At 41.0% G+C, this 16,420-nt stretch overlaps 1 protein-coding gene across 2 annotated transcripts in view; it reads right to left on the bottom strand.

Moving 5' to 3' along the window:
• The window catches only part of LPGAT1 (lysophosphatidylglycerol acyltransferase 1), a 62,952-nt gene that overhangs the window by 25,940 nt on the left and 20,592 nt on the right, over positions 1–16,420 (bottom strand). For both annotated transcript variants that reach the window (XM_035111280.2, XM_035111279.2), the window contains exons 4-6: positions 10,347–10,465; positions 5,830–5,925; positions 4,340–4,613 (exon numbers count right to left, since the gene is read on the bottom strand). In XM_035111280.2, the coding sequence (XP_034967171.1) occupies positions 4,340–4,613; positions 5,830–5,925; positions 10,347–10,465 (489 nt within the window). The remainder of the gene's footprint in view (positions 1–4,339; positions 4,614–5,829; positions 5,926–10,346; positions 10,466–16,420) is intronic.

Below are 16,420 nucleotides of genomic sequence, written 5' to 3'. Positions count from 1 at the left end.
TTAAAAGCACACAGTGTGGGCTGTGCTTGATATCTAGAGCCAGGATAGGATTCATTGGTTATGCATGCTGACAGACCAGAAAAAGCAAACTCAAAATCTTAAAATGAAGAGCATATTTATCTTACCACATAAATCAAACAAGACACCCCTTCAGTTGTGAACTGCAGTGAAGATTACAAAATGTATTCTACCTGCATTCAATGGGTAAACATCAAATTGATGAATATAAATAAGCCAGCAGATTATCCAATATCTGTCTATCATTACCCAATTTTATCATTAAAAGCCAGCAATATTTAACACTGCATTTCAAGCGAAAGCTCTAAAATATTAACAAACAAATAGCCGGGCACATCCTAGCCCCATCTGATACGATTCAGGAAGGCATATAGCATATTGCTGCTGCCTATAGACCAAAATAGGTCATACAGGTGTTTTAGACTGGATATTCCATTCATTTGTTCTACAGGTGGCAGTAGCACATTGTAGCAGTGACTTGAATGTTTCCCTATTAATTTAGATTTCTCAAATACTGTGCCCACTTCTCACTCAAAAACTTATCTTATTTCCTACTCCTTCACCTCCTGTACTGTCCATTTCTTATACTATCTCTACTTCTCACTCCTGGTTCCTCTTCATAGGCTAACTCCAGCCAAGTAACTTAGAAATATTGGGCTGATGCTCTTTGCAGGATTAGAACATAAGCAAAAGGTACTATGAGTCTACAGAACAACTAGGGCTGGGTTCATAAAGGTAAACAATTAATTTTAAATCAATTAAGCCTGGCCAAAACTAGAATTAGGCAGAAAGCAGCATGTTCGAGGGTGAGGGGGCATATATGCATCTATCTGCATGCAGTATATAACAAACTCACAAATTTAAACTGGGTCAGCTATTGCACACAAAAGAAAACACTTCTATAAAATGACACCAGAGTTCTATCATATGAGGTCATAATTCAATAAATAACACATGCCGATCTATGTAAATAAGATCTATTCATTATCTACATTAATAAAAACTTGCATCGGTATCAGCAAGTTGTGCATTGCAACAATTTTTTGTGAACTTCAACTATTTCATTCCATTGTACCTCTGTCACTGAACACTTAATTGCTCAGGTTCAATGTTAAGGTAACTGCAAGCCCATTTTGATCCAATGAGGATGTTACTAATGAGACTTTCTATCGTAACACATCAGGAATAATGCATACACACAATACTCCAAAAGCAGGTTTACAACAACCAGTAATCACAATCTTTAGCAGAAATGTGCTCCTGAAAATTGACTCTTCAATGTGATCATTTTAAAGAGCCCAAATGAATCATGACACACAAAGGCATATCTTTAAAAAAATGGACAACTACTGGAAACTGCTTATACTGCCAAAGTCCAGTATAGTTTCTGTTAGTCCACATTGCCATTAAAAAACAAGATAAACCTTGAAGCAGTGACGTGTGAAAACCAAACTTACATATACTGTATCAGACACTATAACCATGTAAAATGCTGTCCAGGTGAAAAACAGAAAATTCTCATCCTGAGGAATCCTATATAATAATGTCCAAGATATCCCTGCGTCCAAGCTGTCCCGTGTGTCCCTGGGTCACTGCGCATGTGCCCCAGGGATACAGGGATTGGACAGCAGAGACTGCGCGCGCGCACTCTCCCCCCCCTGCCTCCTCCAACCGCCGCTCCTGCCGGACACCGCCTCACTGCAGGGCACGTCAGGGAAGCGAGGGTGGAGGCCGGTGAAGGCCTCCTCACAACCCTCCCTGGCCGTGAGGAGCGGCGGTTGGAGGAGGCGGGGGAAGGACAGGTCCCAGGGTTCAGAGAAGCGCTGCGCAAGCGCTTCTCCGAACCCTGGGATGTCTGCTTGCTGTCGGCGGCTGCGGGAGAGGAACGGAGGAGGAGAACGCAGCGCTTTCTCCTCCTCCGTTCCTGTCCCCCTGCCGCCGACAGCAAGGACAGGTCCCAGGGTTCAGAGAAGCGCTGCGCAAGCGCTTCTCCGAACCCTGGGATGTCTGCTTGCTGTCGGCGGCTGCGGGAGAGGAACGGAGGAGGAGAACGCAGCGCTTTCTCCTCCTCCGTTCCTGTCCCCCTGCCGCCGACAGCAAGGACAGGTCCCAGGGTTCGGAGAAGCGCTGCGCAAGCGCTTCTCCGAACCCTGGGATGTCTTCCTGTCGGCAGCTGCGGGAGAGGAACGGAGGAGGAGAATGCAGCGCTTTCTCCTCCTCCGTTCCTGTCCCCCTGCCGCCGACAGCAAGGACAGGTCCCAGGGTTCGGAGAAGCGCTGCACAAGCGCCTCTCCGAACTCCAGGATGTTCTAGCGCCTGTTATTAAACGGGCTGAAATACACTAGTATCAAATAATTGGCTATGTATGCACCACATTCTTGACAAGATTAGGATATCCTGTAGAGTTATATAAAACAACGAAAGGAAGGACTGTAGACAGGACACTGCTGGCAAGCCCAATGAAAGTGCCAAGCAACTACAATATGCTTCATCAAATACTGCGCAAGACCAACTGTCAATGTCAAGGTCTCAAGAGAGAAGAAATCGCATTTGGTGTGCCAGAAGCTGGCCAGGTAACAAAGAACTGCACGCAAATGAATGAATATGCCTTTTTCCTTGTAAACTCACATTCCTACAGATACCCAAATTCAGCTGAGTCTCAGATCTTAAATAAGTAATTTCACTTACATGGTGAACATAAATTGCTTGTTAAATTCTGCTGTATCTCCAAAAAGTCAGAGACTGTTTTGCAAAGCAAAATGCAAAGAAAGCTCCCCCAGTTTCTCATATTAATTTTGAACACAGCTGAATTTTGGAAAGCATACCTCTAAAGCCCCATTAAAACAATGCTACAAATTCAACACACCTTCACTCTGAAATAATTAATGTAGAAAAATAATGTGGAAATTCTTCTTCCGATGACAAGGCCACGCACAAGTAACATCCACGCTACATTACTATAATGTGCTGTACAGGAATTGCCAAAACACAATCATTATATGCTCAATTGGTGGAAAAAGGAAAGTTGGATGTTGCCAGTATGTGGATAGTTGTAACTCAAATAATGTACAAGCATAGCAAGAGAGAAATATATCATATGTTTATTAAATTTCTACCCCCGTTTTCTTCTGGAAATTCAAAATAAGTAGCAGCACAAAGGTACAAATAATCTAGGCAATATCAAACAGCATGATAAAATATCATAACAATGGAATCGGCAAACACAACAGATTTATCAGTTCAGTTTCGCACAAATACTTCTTTAAAGAGCCAAGTTTTCATCAGCTGCTGACACTACACAGGCCTCTCTCTAGGGAAGAACATTCTACTACAGCATCAGCACAACCAAAAGGGCCCATGAAGAACCCATCTAAGAGAAGGTGGCAGTCCTTTAGATGCACTAGGTTATGAGTGATGGAATAGAGGTGGCAAAGAAACATACCCAAAAGGCTTCCTTTGTTCTTAACACGCAAAGCTAATTAACGGATATGTTGCATCCAGAGAAGCCTGGCTGCAAAGTGTGAGTGTGTGTGTTGCTTTGCAACTGAGTGGGAAAAAATAACTTTCCTTCAGCCCATGTTTCTTCTTCACCCCTGGTCCAGAATTAATTTGTTCATACAAAGATGCCCAGACAGTGTTATTAAACCAATGGAAAAGAAATTTCTCTTTTTAGGGGAGTTAACGGAAACTTATTTTTAAAGAAGTTGTTTCCATGAGATAAAGTCGGCGCTTTTCATTTTCTAGCCCACAGGCTCCATGGTGGATATCACTCCTGTAAGGTAGGAGGAAAGGAATGCAGTAGAAGTGTTTTAAATGCAGCCTACAGCAAAGAACTTTGAATTCTGTAACGCTGCAGGTGAGAGCTATATATTCTCCTTCCGGCAATCAGACTTATAAAAGACGCACAATAGGGGGAAAGTCAACAATATAGAAGTAGTAATTTGCACTTCAGTCTCTAACACACTCACAACTTCCCCTCCTACACTAATAGGTGTATACAGTACTCTTATGATCCCAGAACAGTTAAATGTATGTGGTTAGATAATCCAAGGAGCATGAGATATTTTAAGGCATTTTTTTCAAAAAGGAAAAAAATAAGCATTTGTTCATTCTGGGATGACTTGAATTTGCTATAGCTTGGAAGTGCTATATATTTTTGGATGGTCCAAAAATCCCCCCCAAAATCTATTTTTTAAAACCGTTACATTAAAAAATACCTTTATGTAAAACATAAAAACTAACACTCATTTTGACCTGACGCTGATTCTGAGATCCCAATCAGCTGGCAACTGGTTCTTTAAAAAGTTTAAATGACCCATACCTGCTTCTGGAGCATCGCCACCTGCCAGAGTTCCATTTTCTTGCTGAGCTATCAGGTTTTTCAATATAACTTGTGTGGCCCCCAGTCTTGGCAGTGTAACATGTGTAAGAAATGGCAAATTGTTTTTCTTGCCAAATGCCTGACTGGTTTCTCTTCTTTTTCTAAGAAAACCACCTTCTGGAAACAATACAATCCACTTCCGATCGCGGCTCCTATAATGTTTTTCTAGATGTTCTTGGAGAAGCAAAAGCTGCCGGTCACGATAAGCTTTTCCCTAAAATGCAAATGATAAATAGGGACATGTAAGTGCAACTTTCTAAGAAAGTTTATTTTCATGATGCTATTGTTTACTTAAAGAAGTAATAATTTGTTTGCTAGATATTCAATAAACCATTTCCATTCTTTTATTTAAAAAAAAAGTCATCTTGATTTCTTATTCCTCTGATAAGTTTCACAATTTCTGCGTAATCCATAAGTTTTTGTATCGATTCATCTCTCGTCAGGATTTCATTGATGAAGTTTGTATATTCATATCACATCTCAGAGGATGATGATTAGGTCAATGCTAGCCATTTTTTACGGACATGTATCCCACAATATCCCACAAGCAACACAACCTTTTGCTTCAGACATCCCTCTTCACCAGCTATGCAACACTCCCAGATCCAGCAATTCTAGTCAAATGGCTAGATCAAGCAGCTGAATTTTACTGACTTGTAGCTTATGTCAGTCAAAAGGTCCTATCAGTAATACCCCTACCAAATTAGGTGCAATTAGGCTTGAAAGAATATTGCACCTGAGGAGGAAGCGTTAGGCTTATGCCTGCTCATACCATGCCTAAATAGCCCCAGAGACTCTATAGCAGGCATCCCCAAACTTTGGCCCTCCAGATGTTTTGGACTACAATTCCCATCTTCCCCGACCACTGGTCCTGTTAGCTAAGGATCATGGGAATTGTAGTCCAAAACATCTGGAGGGCCGTAATTTAGGGATGCCTGCTCTGTGGCCCTCTACGTGTCATTGGACCCCAACCCACATTATCCCTGATCACTAGCCATGTTGACTGGGGCGGATGGGAGTGGAGTCCACTATGTGGAGGGTCACAGCTTTCCCACATCTTCTCTATAGAAAGTGTTGACTACTTTCCAGGAATGAAGAGGCAGGCTCAATTGCCCTGAAGACATTTCTTTACATTCCATTTCAACTACTATATATTTAGGTATTGCCATATGTTTCCTGCATTCTCTCTTCTCCCCTCCCCTGTTCACATTTAGCCACCTGAAGAATTTTTGGGAACAAGTAGGATAAAAGTACTCCTAAATAATATATTATCGTTGAAACATTAATTTGGGGATAAACAGTTGGTTTTGTGCCAAGGTACACTGTGGACATGTTTTTATACACTATGACTACCTAGCACAGTCGATGAAATGGGTGACCACTTCGAAAGCAGGTTTTTTTAAAAAAACAAAAACAAAAAAACCCATTACCTGTCTTATAAAGAAGTCTCCATGAATTAGAGATACAATTCCAAAGTTTGTATATTTAAAAATATGATCCATCAGCCACATCATCTTACGAACAACCTGGGGAAGTTCAGACAATAACCCTGTCAGTGCACTCCAAAGTAACACAACAAATAAACAAGCCAATGTACAACGTAAAACATGGTAACCCTTCAGAACCCATTAGCCGGCAGAAAACCATTTTCCTTACTAAGAAGTCTGAATATAGATGCCATCATCAAGAATATCTCTGTACAGATGTAACCACTAAAAGACCTTTCAACAAAGTCTTATTTGCAATAACAAAATCTCCCAGAATTCTACTCCCACTCAATCCAGTATCTTCACTGTTTTCATTTTACAGAGGGGGGAAATACAGATTTGATCTCTATTTGTTAAACATCTTGGGTAAATAATTTGATTCTTGAAAAAAAATATCAGTCACTTCCAATTAAGCTGTATTAACAAGCTTTTACTATGACTTTCATATGCACTTTTAAAAAATTAGTTTTAATAGTCCTTACTTTCAACTGAATACATTCCTTGAATTGGTTTGATTAAACAGATGGGTTTGCTTTCTTGCAAGGGGGAGCAAGAGAATATAAAGGAAAAAATCTAAGATGGGATTCTCATGATACAAGAACAGCACCTATTCAATGAATTATCTATTGTATTCTCATCCAATGTATTATTTATTTTAAAAACAACTCTAAGAACAACTTTAAGACAGAAATAACCAATTTTTGCTTCATTATTAGAAGTTTATTTGGTTTTTGTTATACTTCCTTTCCTGCCTTTTTGTACTTGAAATAATTTAAAGTCAGGAAATATAAACATATCACGTTTAAGCAATTATCAAAAATAATAAACTCTGTTTCTGTAGATAACCAGCTTTACCTTATTGTGCATTAAACTAACATGATGGTATGAATATTGCACTGTGGGTTTTCATGCTTCTTTGGAAAAATGGTTCATTATTGACTTCAGTGAGGATTTCTTTAAAAATGGCTCTTTGATGAAGGTTTGGTCTTTTCTCCTTCTTCTCATCTTTCTGCTTCACGTCTGCTGCTTTTGCAGTTGCTGCATGATATGTGTGCTGGGAAGCCCCAACTGAGTTTTTAAGGGTCCACTGGCTACATCTTTTGGTATCTGTGACAGGTTCAAATGAACATTCTCTGTTGTCAGATTATTTCTGCTGCCTGTTACAATCCTTCCAGCTGTGCTGAACAGACTCTCAGAGTGGATACTGGTGGGAGGGCTAGCAAGGGAGCCCAAAGAAACAGTGTGTGCTGAGCGCTGCAAATGCCACTTGTGTCCCTGATAAAGCATATAGGTCCTTAGGGCTTTGTTAAATTCTGGCAAATCCTCCCCCTCGCAAGTTCCTGCCTTGTCGCTGCTGCAGCTTCATGTCTGGTATAAGGTGAGGAATCATTTTCATTTACGAGTCCCAGACAATCCACCTGGGACTTCTGCAAGACGAATGAGGGATCAATCTCAGTGTCTCTGGATGTTGCAGAGATTTGTTCTGTAACCTTTGAAAAATTGCTACTGAGTGCATCAGATACTTTATGCTGTACCTTACAAACACCTAGTGCGTTTCAAGACAAGCCATCACAGTTTCTCCCACCAGATACTCATTCATCCTACCTAACTTCTTTTAAACAGGACCTTCCTCCCTATATAGTTAACGAATCTTGGGGTAAGGTAACCAGCAGTCCACCAGATAATCTCCCCCTGAACTGTCTTGATATGCCTATTAGTCAGAAAGCTGCTTGTGAGAAAGGTCCTTTATTATTCCTATTGCCTTGGAATGAAGGGCAAGTTGTAAAAACAACTGATTTGTGTTGTTTGCAGAGGTACAATACCACTTGCAGCTTGCTGTTCCAACTTGTAGGGACATCCTGCACAGTGGTAAGTTGTGGTGGTGGTCTCCATCTTTCAGTCTTGTTTGTGAAGATACCGTTTGCTTGAATTAATCACTAATACTCCTTGCAGTTTTAAGTGTGGCCTGCCCTTCACAACCATGTTTTAGCAATGAGGTATGTTGGAACCTACCATCATAGAGTGTCTTCATAACGTTTGTTGCACTGTCTGCTTTGAAATCCAGGCTGGGGAATCAGCACTCAACTGAATGATTGCTGTCAGTTTGCACGCAACACTGACTGCAGCATGTACACAGCCAAATCCAGGTATGTTTAGAACCACCTGTTGTCTCACCAGACTACCCATATCTGCAACTGTAAACCAATGAGTAGGAATAGACATGTAGTCTTGTACTCATTAGCTATTGCAAATATCTATGGTGAGATGTATGGTCCCACCAATGCCATCTTCAAAGTTTGTACTGAAAGCGGGGTATCAAATCCAAACTCTTCTTCTGAGAGCATATTGTGAAGAAGAAGAAGAAGAAGAAGAAGAAGAAGAAGAAGAAGAAGAAGAAGAGGAGGAGGAGGAGGAGGAGGAGGAGGAGGAGGAGGAGGAGGAGGAGGAGGAGGAGGAGGAGTAGTTTGGATTTAATATCCCGCTTTATCACTACCCGAAGGAGTCTCAAAGCGGCTAACATTCTCCTTTCCCTTCCTCCCCCACAACAGACACCCTATGAGGTAGGTGGGGCTGAGAGACTTCAGAGAAGTGTGACTAGCCCAAGGCATAGCTGCCAAGTTTTCCCTTTTCTCGCGAGGAAGCCTATTCAGCATAAGGGAAAATCCCTTTTAAAAAAGGGATAACTTGGCAGCTATGGCCCAAGGTCACCCAGCAGCTGCATGTGGAGGAGCAGCTGAAAGTGCAAAAAACTGCTGTTTGAAAAGTAGTTCCTTCCAGACAACTTCTCATGATGGATGAATGCTCCAAAATACAGCTTATCAAGAAGGGATAATGGTTCACTCCCATGGTGATTAACTATATAAGCCACATAGACCATAGAACTGTAGAGCTGGAAGGGACCAGGAGGGTCATCTCATCTAACCCCGTGAAATTATTGAGTTCCACTGACCTGGGGTCATTGGGATACCACGTTTGCTTCCTAGCTAGCATTTGATGCAGACTGAACTGAACTCCACATGCTACAATTTTGTGTGGAGATGGTGTTGGGGAGGACAACAGGCAGGAATATATGCAAGTACCTGTACTGCAAAAGGCTGAACAAACAGAGACTGCACTGCCTTTCTCATCTCCTTCACAGTGCCACCCAGAACCCGAGGCAAGTTGTACTTTACTTACCAAAACAAAAAACGAAACTTTATATTTGATACTTTTTTGTGGGGGATCAGTAGTAATGTAACTAGCTGGAGAAGAAAAGAATGCCCAACCACGGGCAAGAAAGAAATGGCGCAAATCAACATGTCTGATTCTCCAAAGTGATTGATGGTTCTATACTTTCAGATCCAAACCTTTAAACTGCTTTGCTATACTTTGTCAAAAGAACCAAAGTGGTAAAAGGAAAATTTCTCTGAACCTGTACAACATGGCATATTTTCATCACCTTCAGTAACTAAAGGGTTACAAAAGGCAACATCTGAGCTTGCTAAAAGATGGAGTTCCACGCAGATGACAGAGGCACAGAAAAGAGAGTTTAGCTTGTAATAAATTTCACTGGCTCCAAGTCAGGGTTCATTATGCAAACAGGAATTATAAACCTGCTAGGTTTACCATTTGAACAGACCAGAATTCTGGTATCATCACAATTACACGCACGCACACACACACACATACACACACACTACTGGAAGCATTTTCATTTTTGGACTGATGTTCAGAACCATTTATTTCAACCCACGTTCATTTGATTAAAAAAAACAAATGGATGGCATGTGTTCCCTTTTATAGCCTTGCACTAACTAGAAATAAAACACTAAATCAAATGCTTCCCATTTCAACCATCTTGAAATAAAGACCATAAATATTCCTAAACAAATATTGTTTGCAGGCCATATCCCATTTTCAGAACTGAAGATAATGGGAATTCCCATTTTATTACCTGAACATAGCAGTCAAGGTTTATGAGCATTTTATCATGAAAGACTAAAGCAGTGCAGTGCGTTTTTATTCAGCAAGCAGTGTCTACAATATATGAAGGCAAAATTAAAGGGATGTTTGCTATCCTTGAATGCCCCCTGCTTTGCTTTCCATTCCTGGGTAACATTCACTGTGCAACTTCAACTCCTTTCCTCTCCAGAGGTGGAAATGGGGAAGCATCTCTTACTTTGTGCCTTTCCTCAGTCACTTAATTTGATCTGCTTTTCTGGGCCACTTGGATTGCTAAAGGATTCCTGCCCTGCAAACAACTCTGGTGTTTGTATGCCCTGCTTCTATAGCACAGCCACCTGGAGGATCTGGGCCACTCTGCAGGGGAAGAAGGGCAGCTAGATCCATTAAATGGATGTGAATTTGAGTCTCAGGACTAGGTACCAGACTTGGCAGTCGTCTCCAGTGCTATGATTCGGAGCATATTCTAAATATCGCCTACCCAGTATGAAACAGCAGTGAATACAAAAATAGCATACCGTGCCTTTGTCCTGAAGGCACATCATTAGGGTGCAAATGTCTCCTGTTGCTTGATGGTTCACCAACATCACAGCTTCATCTTCTGAGATGGTATTAATATCATCTCCCCATTCTATGACTATTTTGAAAAAAAGGGAAAGAAAAAACTTACTTAAAATCACATGTTTCTAAAAGTTACAAATTCTTTTAAAATGTTGTTACAAGCCAAGTTAAACTGGTTTTATACACACACACACACCATAGTTGCCAAGTTTTCCCTTTTCTCGTGAGGAAGCCTATTCAGCATAAGGGAATTTCCCTTTAAAAAAGGGAGAACTTGGCAGCTATGACACACACACACACAAAAATTATTTTCTTCAGCACAAAAGAACCAGTCAATTTCATTCAAAAGGCATTCTAGCAGACCACGTTAACTTACAAACTTAGAAGAACAAACATAAAAACCCCAATAATCTTCAGCAGTAAGATAAAACTGAATAGCAGTTCCCGAATTAAACATCAGGAAGAACACATTCACAAATCAATACACTGGTAATGAAGTAAGGAGGACAATATTGGTTACAGAGCATACTATCTTTAAGTGGGGGGGATCATTATAAAATTGACACAAGCACTTTAAACATGTCAATTCAGAAACAGGGATCGGTATTCTGACACCTGGATTTTAAATGCACTAGATAGCAGAAAGGATACCAGGCATTGCCTAGTGTTGCACGAGGAGAAGAAATCACAGTGACCCTTGGCCTTGTAGGCTCCCCTCTCTTCCTCTAAAGTGGACTAGTTCAGAAGCTTTTCACTTCTGTTTTTACTTGTTAATGTAAAGTATGTTTGGTTTAAAACAAGCCAACTTAACCACAGTTTAAGGCAGAGGTGAGTGAACAATGATTCTCCAGATGTTGTTGGCCTACAACCCCCATCACTCCAGCCAGTGTGGCCAAGGGACAGAAGTGATCGAAGCTGTAGTCTTGCAACATCCGGAAGGCCACAAGTTTCCCAGTCCTGGTTTAAGAGTTTGGCTGCCGTGTTGGATGTGTTTAATGGAAATCAGCAGCTCACTGCAATCATGCCAGAGAAGCAAAGGGCAGCAGGTAAAAGGTCCCCCCCCCCAAGGAACTATTAATGCAGGGGGGGGGAGACTCGCAATAGTATAATTCCCACACTTCTTGGGGACAAGACAGCAGTAGCAATCACAAATAATTTATCAGCTACATCTAATGCACAGGCTGTGCTCACTCTTGGAAAGGTGGGACCCCACCATTGTTTTCCATTCTTTTGTAATCACAATGATCAATTTAGTATTAAAGTACTGTAAACAAACAAACAAAATACAGCAAGCCCACAACTTATGCTCCTTTAACTTGTGCACAGTCAGCATTATGTGCTTGGCAAAAAATAATAAATTTAAATGAGGGGGTGGGGCAGAAAGGAAACGGGCATCCGTGTAAAAAGACTTTGACAATCTCACCCGCCACTGAACCCAATGTGTTTTGACCATACGTGAATTTTGTTTTAGGCACTATTCCCAGAATGCAAGCCCCGCATAGGTTATGGGTAGTGATATGAGGTGAGAAAATTCTCCGGAGAATGAGAATATTCTCAAGTATATTCTCTGCTAGAAAATTCTCTGGAGAATATTCTCCACAAATTATAAATTCTAATGTAAGAACCAGTTTTACAACCCACATTTTAAAAAATCTAGTAAATAATAAGTCAAGCTGTGATATTGCCAATATAAGTAATGAATAATTATTTTTTGATCCAGTTACATTACTGGGCATTGTGGCATTCACCATAGGCAGTTCTGAAATGTGAGCTACAGAAAACATTTTGACGTTTCTATATTTTTATTTAGTGCCAGTAACTGGTTTTTGCAGTGCCATTCAGTGGTTGTTGTTTAGTCGTTTAGTCGTGGCCGACTCTTCATGACAGCATGGACCGTAGCACGGACCATAGCACACAAGGTGCCATTTACCCGAGAATGACATACTGAAATATATTATCATATAATGATAATATATTTAATGTTAATGGCTTCTTTTTTATATGTATGCATATAGTTTTGTTAATCAAGCTGTGTTTTAGTCACCAAAACAGTTATTAAGTGTTAGAACTATTAGACGCACAAGATAGTTTATTACAGTTTTTGGTTGCCATCTGAACAAGTTTACCCATGAATAAACATGTATATTAACTAATTATATCATTTTCAATGCATTAAAATGAAAATTCTCTAATATTCTCATTAATCAACAATATTCTTGAGAATATTCTCCAAAAGATTATTCTCGAGAATTTAACATCACTAGTTGTGGGTACTGCAATACGTTCTGTGTATATTTGCCCTTGAAACTAGCCTGAAAAGGATAATGGTCCAGAATGCTGTGGCAGATAAACATGTTTAAGCAATATTGCAAAAAACTTGAGAACACTTCATAACCTGGGAACTTAGCAAGCACCTCTATCTGCCTATTGTCATCATTATCAACAGACCAGATTAAGTGAAGTAAAGGAATGTGGTGTTCGAAGCAGGGCCCCCAGTGGTGACTCGGGGCTGTGGAATGACCTCCAACAGGAATTCTGATTGTATACCTCCCTCTCGGCTTTCTGTCAGTTATGTAAAGCTCATTTATTTAGGAAAGCTTGGGGGCATGAGGAATTGATGGCTTTAAAAAAAGTCACTCCTGAGTTTTACTCTGTAGGAAAGCTTGGGCTACGTTTCAGCTGCACTGCTATTCTGTGTTTATAGATGTGATGTTCCCCTAAACCTTGATTGCAAAGCTGCCTTAAGCAGTTTTAGAAAGGTGGGCTAAAACAGTAGTTTAACAAACAAACAAACAAAAGTGCCAGAAAGTTGCTGCAAAAGCCAGAGAGACTATTGTGGCACCTTAAAAGCCAACACATTGATGACTGGACAGGTCAGGGGTTCTCAAACGTTCTATCCTCAAGTCACTTGAGATGCTTACTAAGGCCCATCAGACAGAAAATGGAGATACAGGGGAGAAGCCAGTCGCAAAACAGTGGCAGGTGGAGGCAGAGCTTGGCATAATCAGCTGGCAATTACTGACACCACTTGTCATGGCTCTGTGGTCAAACCCTCCCTTCCACAATGTCATGCTCGCAAGTGACCCTTTAGCCTTCAGACCACTGGAGCAAGGAAAACAAACATAGTTCGAGAGATGTTTTTTGTGCTTCTTTCCATGCATAAAGGCGTAAAAAAACAAAAACCTCAATCTATCAATCACCATGAGTGCAGCAACTAAACAAGATGTGTTCCCCTGTGAAATGGCCAAGGAGCATTCAGAGGTAAACAGTTTAAAGGGCTACTGAACAAGAACAAGCACTTCCATTACAAATTGTTCCTATTGCCGGACATTTGAAGACTGCGCCTACAATCAAGTAATAAATTACAGTACACCAAAGAGAGAGAGAGAGAGAGAGAGAAATGTCACAAATATTTTGGTTTTTGTTTATTTGTAACCATGGACCTGAGGGCAGGCAACTATAGCTCTGAGTTCAGGTGGCTCACAACAGAGGCGTAATATAAATAGATCCATGAACCAAAAAAGCAAAATAAGAACATTTTCAAATACAGTATTAATGATTTAAAATACAGATAGGCAAAGTGGGGAAGGCCACTCTCATTTTTTGCCAGGTGCTTCTACCTTCCTCACCCTCCTGCAATTTCTTGGTTATTAAAGGTAAAGGTAAAGGTACTCCTGACCGTTAGGGCTAGTCGTGGACGATTCTGGGGTTGCGCGCTCATCTCGCTCTATAGGCCGAGGGAGCTGGCGTTTGTCCGCAGACAGTTTTTCCAGGTCATGTGGCCATTATGACTAAGCTGCTTCTGGCAAAACCAGAGCAGCACACGGAAACGCGATTTACCTTCCCGCTGTAGCGGTACCTATTTATCTACTTGCACTTTGACGTGCTTTCGAACTGCTAGGTTGGCAGGAGCTGGGACCGAGCAATGGGAGCTCACCCCGTCACAGGGATTTGAACCACCGACCTTCAGCAAGTCTCAGTGGTTTACACCACGGCTCAAAGTGGAGAGGTAAACTTGATGAGAGAGAGGACTGGAGGTCCATTATTAGATCTCCCACGGCTCCCCCCCCCCAAAAAAAACCTTAAGCAGCAGGGAGACTGGCCCAAAACATTTTGGGACCTGAGGCAAACCACAAAATGGTGTTTCCTTCCACCACAGAAGAAGGGATGAGTGAAGATCTACATCAGGAACAAGGATGGGAGGAGACCAGTACTGCTTCCTATTTGCCAAGAGGCTTGGGGGGGGGGGGGGTTTGCTGGCCTCTATTGCTGCCAAGGCAGTGGCAGCGGTGGAAGGTGATACATTCCTTAAAGACCAGATCTTCTGCCCCTGTGGATGCTGCCACCCGAGGTAGTAGCCTCACGTTGCCTCATGGGTGGGCCAGCCCTGGAGTGGGGAAATGGAGCTGCAGGATAGCAACTTTTAATATTATTCCCCCCTGCATATACCTACGTGCTCGCTCCTATCTCATTATAGCTCAGTTGGTTAGAGCATGGTGCTGTTAATGCAAAGGCTGCAGGTTCAATCCCCATGTGGGACAGCTGCATATTCCTACATTGCAGGGGGCTGGACTAGATGATCCTCAGGGTCGTTTCCAACTCTACAATTTTATGATTCTATGATCAGTAGTGTAAATAGCAATGGGGGCATTCAATCCCCCTTCCTCTGTGCAGCAACCCTGGAACAATTACTCCATCTTGCCTCATTTGAAAACTAATCTTTCTAAAGTTCTCAGTCAAAAATTAGTTATTCACTCAACTCATTTGTAACCCTCTACTCCAGGTAGGGCAAACTCCAGCCTTTATCAGTAACTATTTCTGAAACCTCCCTCCCTGTATCATGTTATAAATGTTAATGGTTCTGCCTTGGGCGATTTTTGTGCTATTTCTGCCTAGTTTGACTTTCTTCCTCCCACCAACCTTCAAGCTCCGTAAGTCAAAGTCCTACTCTTTTATTACAAATGCAGGCTGAGGGTTTGAGGAATGTCTTTCATTCCTACCTGCCTTGAAACGTATGCCATCTCTAGTCTCTTCTCTGTTGCAGAGAGGAAATAAGAAGACAGCTTGCAGCCAACTTCCACAACGCTCCCTAGCTCTCGAGTCTGATTTACTGTACACACAGAAAAATAAGCTCCCGAGAGGAACCTTGCTTACCCATATGTTTTGACAAATAATTTCTTCAATTAAATGTGCTCTTATTCGTTAAGTTTGTCCTGAGAAAAGAATTATACTGTGCAGCAAGCAAATGTTTATAATCCTTTTTTAAAAAAAGAGAAGCCCAGTAGTTTGAACAAGCTATGAAGGCAGAAGTTCATATCCAACTGCAATTAACAGTTTTTTAAAAATACCTAGCTAACTAATAACCCTGATTGCTCAGTGAAAGTCACAACATGTTTAAAACCAAAGCATGAAAGTAAAATATAATGTTACAATTCTTTGTATGAACAAGGAAGAAGGCTAATGGTTATACTGTATTACTTATTCAGCATATAATTAGAAGCATGTTAAAAAGATCGACTTTTAAAAGGATTCATGTTTGAATAATGGATCAGCTTAATGCATGCTACCTATTACAGTGCACATAATACAAACTGACCCAGTTTGCACTCCACATTAAACTAGAATTTATATACTGCTTGACTGTAAAAAAAGAAAGAAAAAAGCATCAAAGCAGTTAGCTAATGGTTTACTATGTATGCACCTATCTGGCCTGTTTGTCTTCTCTTCATATTCAATTTAAAACAAACAAACAAAAAACGATCTGAACCAGAGATTGTGGTTTTGTTTCATTTTTTAATTACTGGTTGTGATTTATTAGAACAAACTTTGCCTAGAAATCATGATTAGTTGGAAGCAGAATAATTATGATCCCTTGGTGTGGACATCAAAGGGATCGTGACTTGTTTTCTACCAGTGCCCAGCTAACATGAACGGGGAGGAGCAAAATAATGTTAAGTCATTGTTTACGTTTGTCACTGTGATGGAGCATAATGAGAACATAATGAAAATACAGAACACAAAATAAAAACCC

The sequence above is a fragment of the Zootoca vivipara genome, chromosome 3, assembly GCF_963506605.1.
Source record: "Zootoca vivipara chromosome 3, rZooViv1.1, whole genome shotgun sequence".
Lineage (NCBI taxonomy): Eukaryota > Metazoa > Chordata > Lepidosauria > Squamata > Lacertidae > Zootoca > Zootoca vivipara.
The sequence above is the reverse complement of the archived record's forward strand: the minus strand, read 5'-3'. Positions and strand labels throughout refer to the sequence as shown.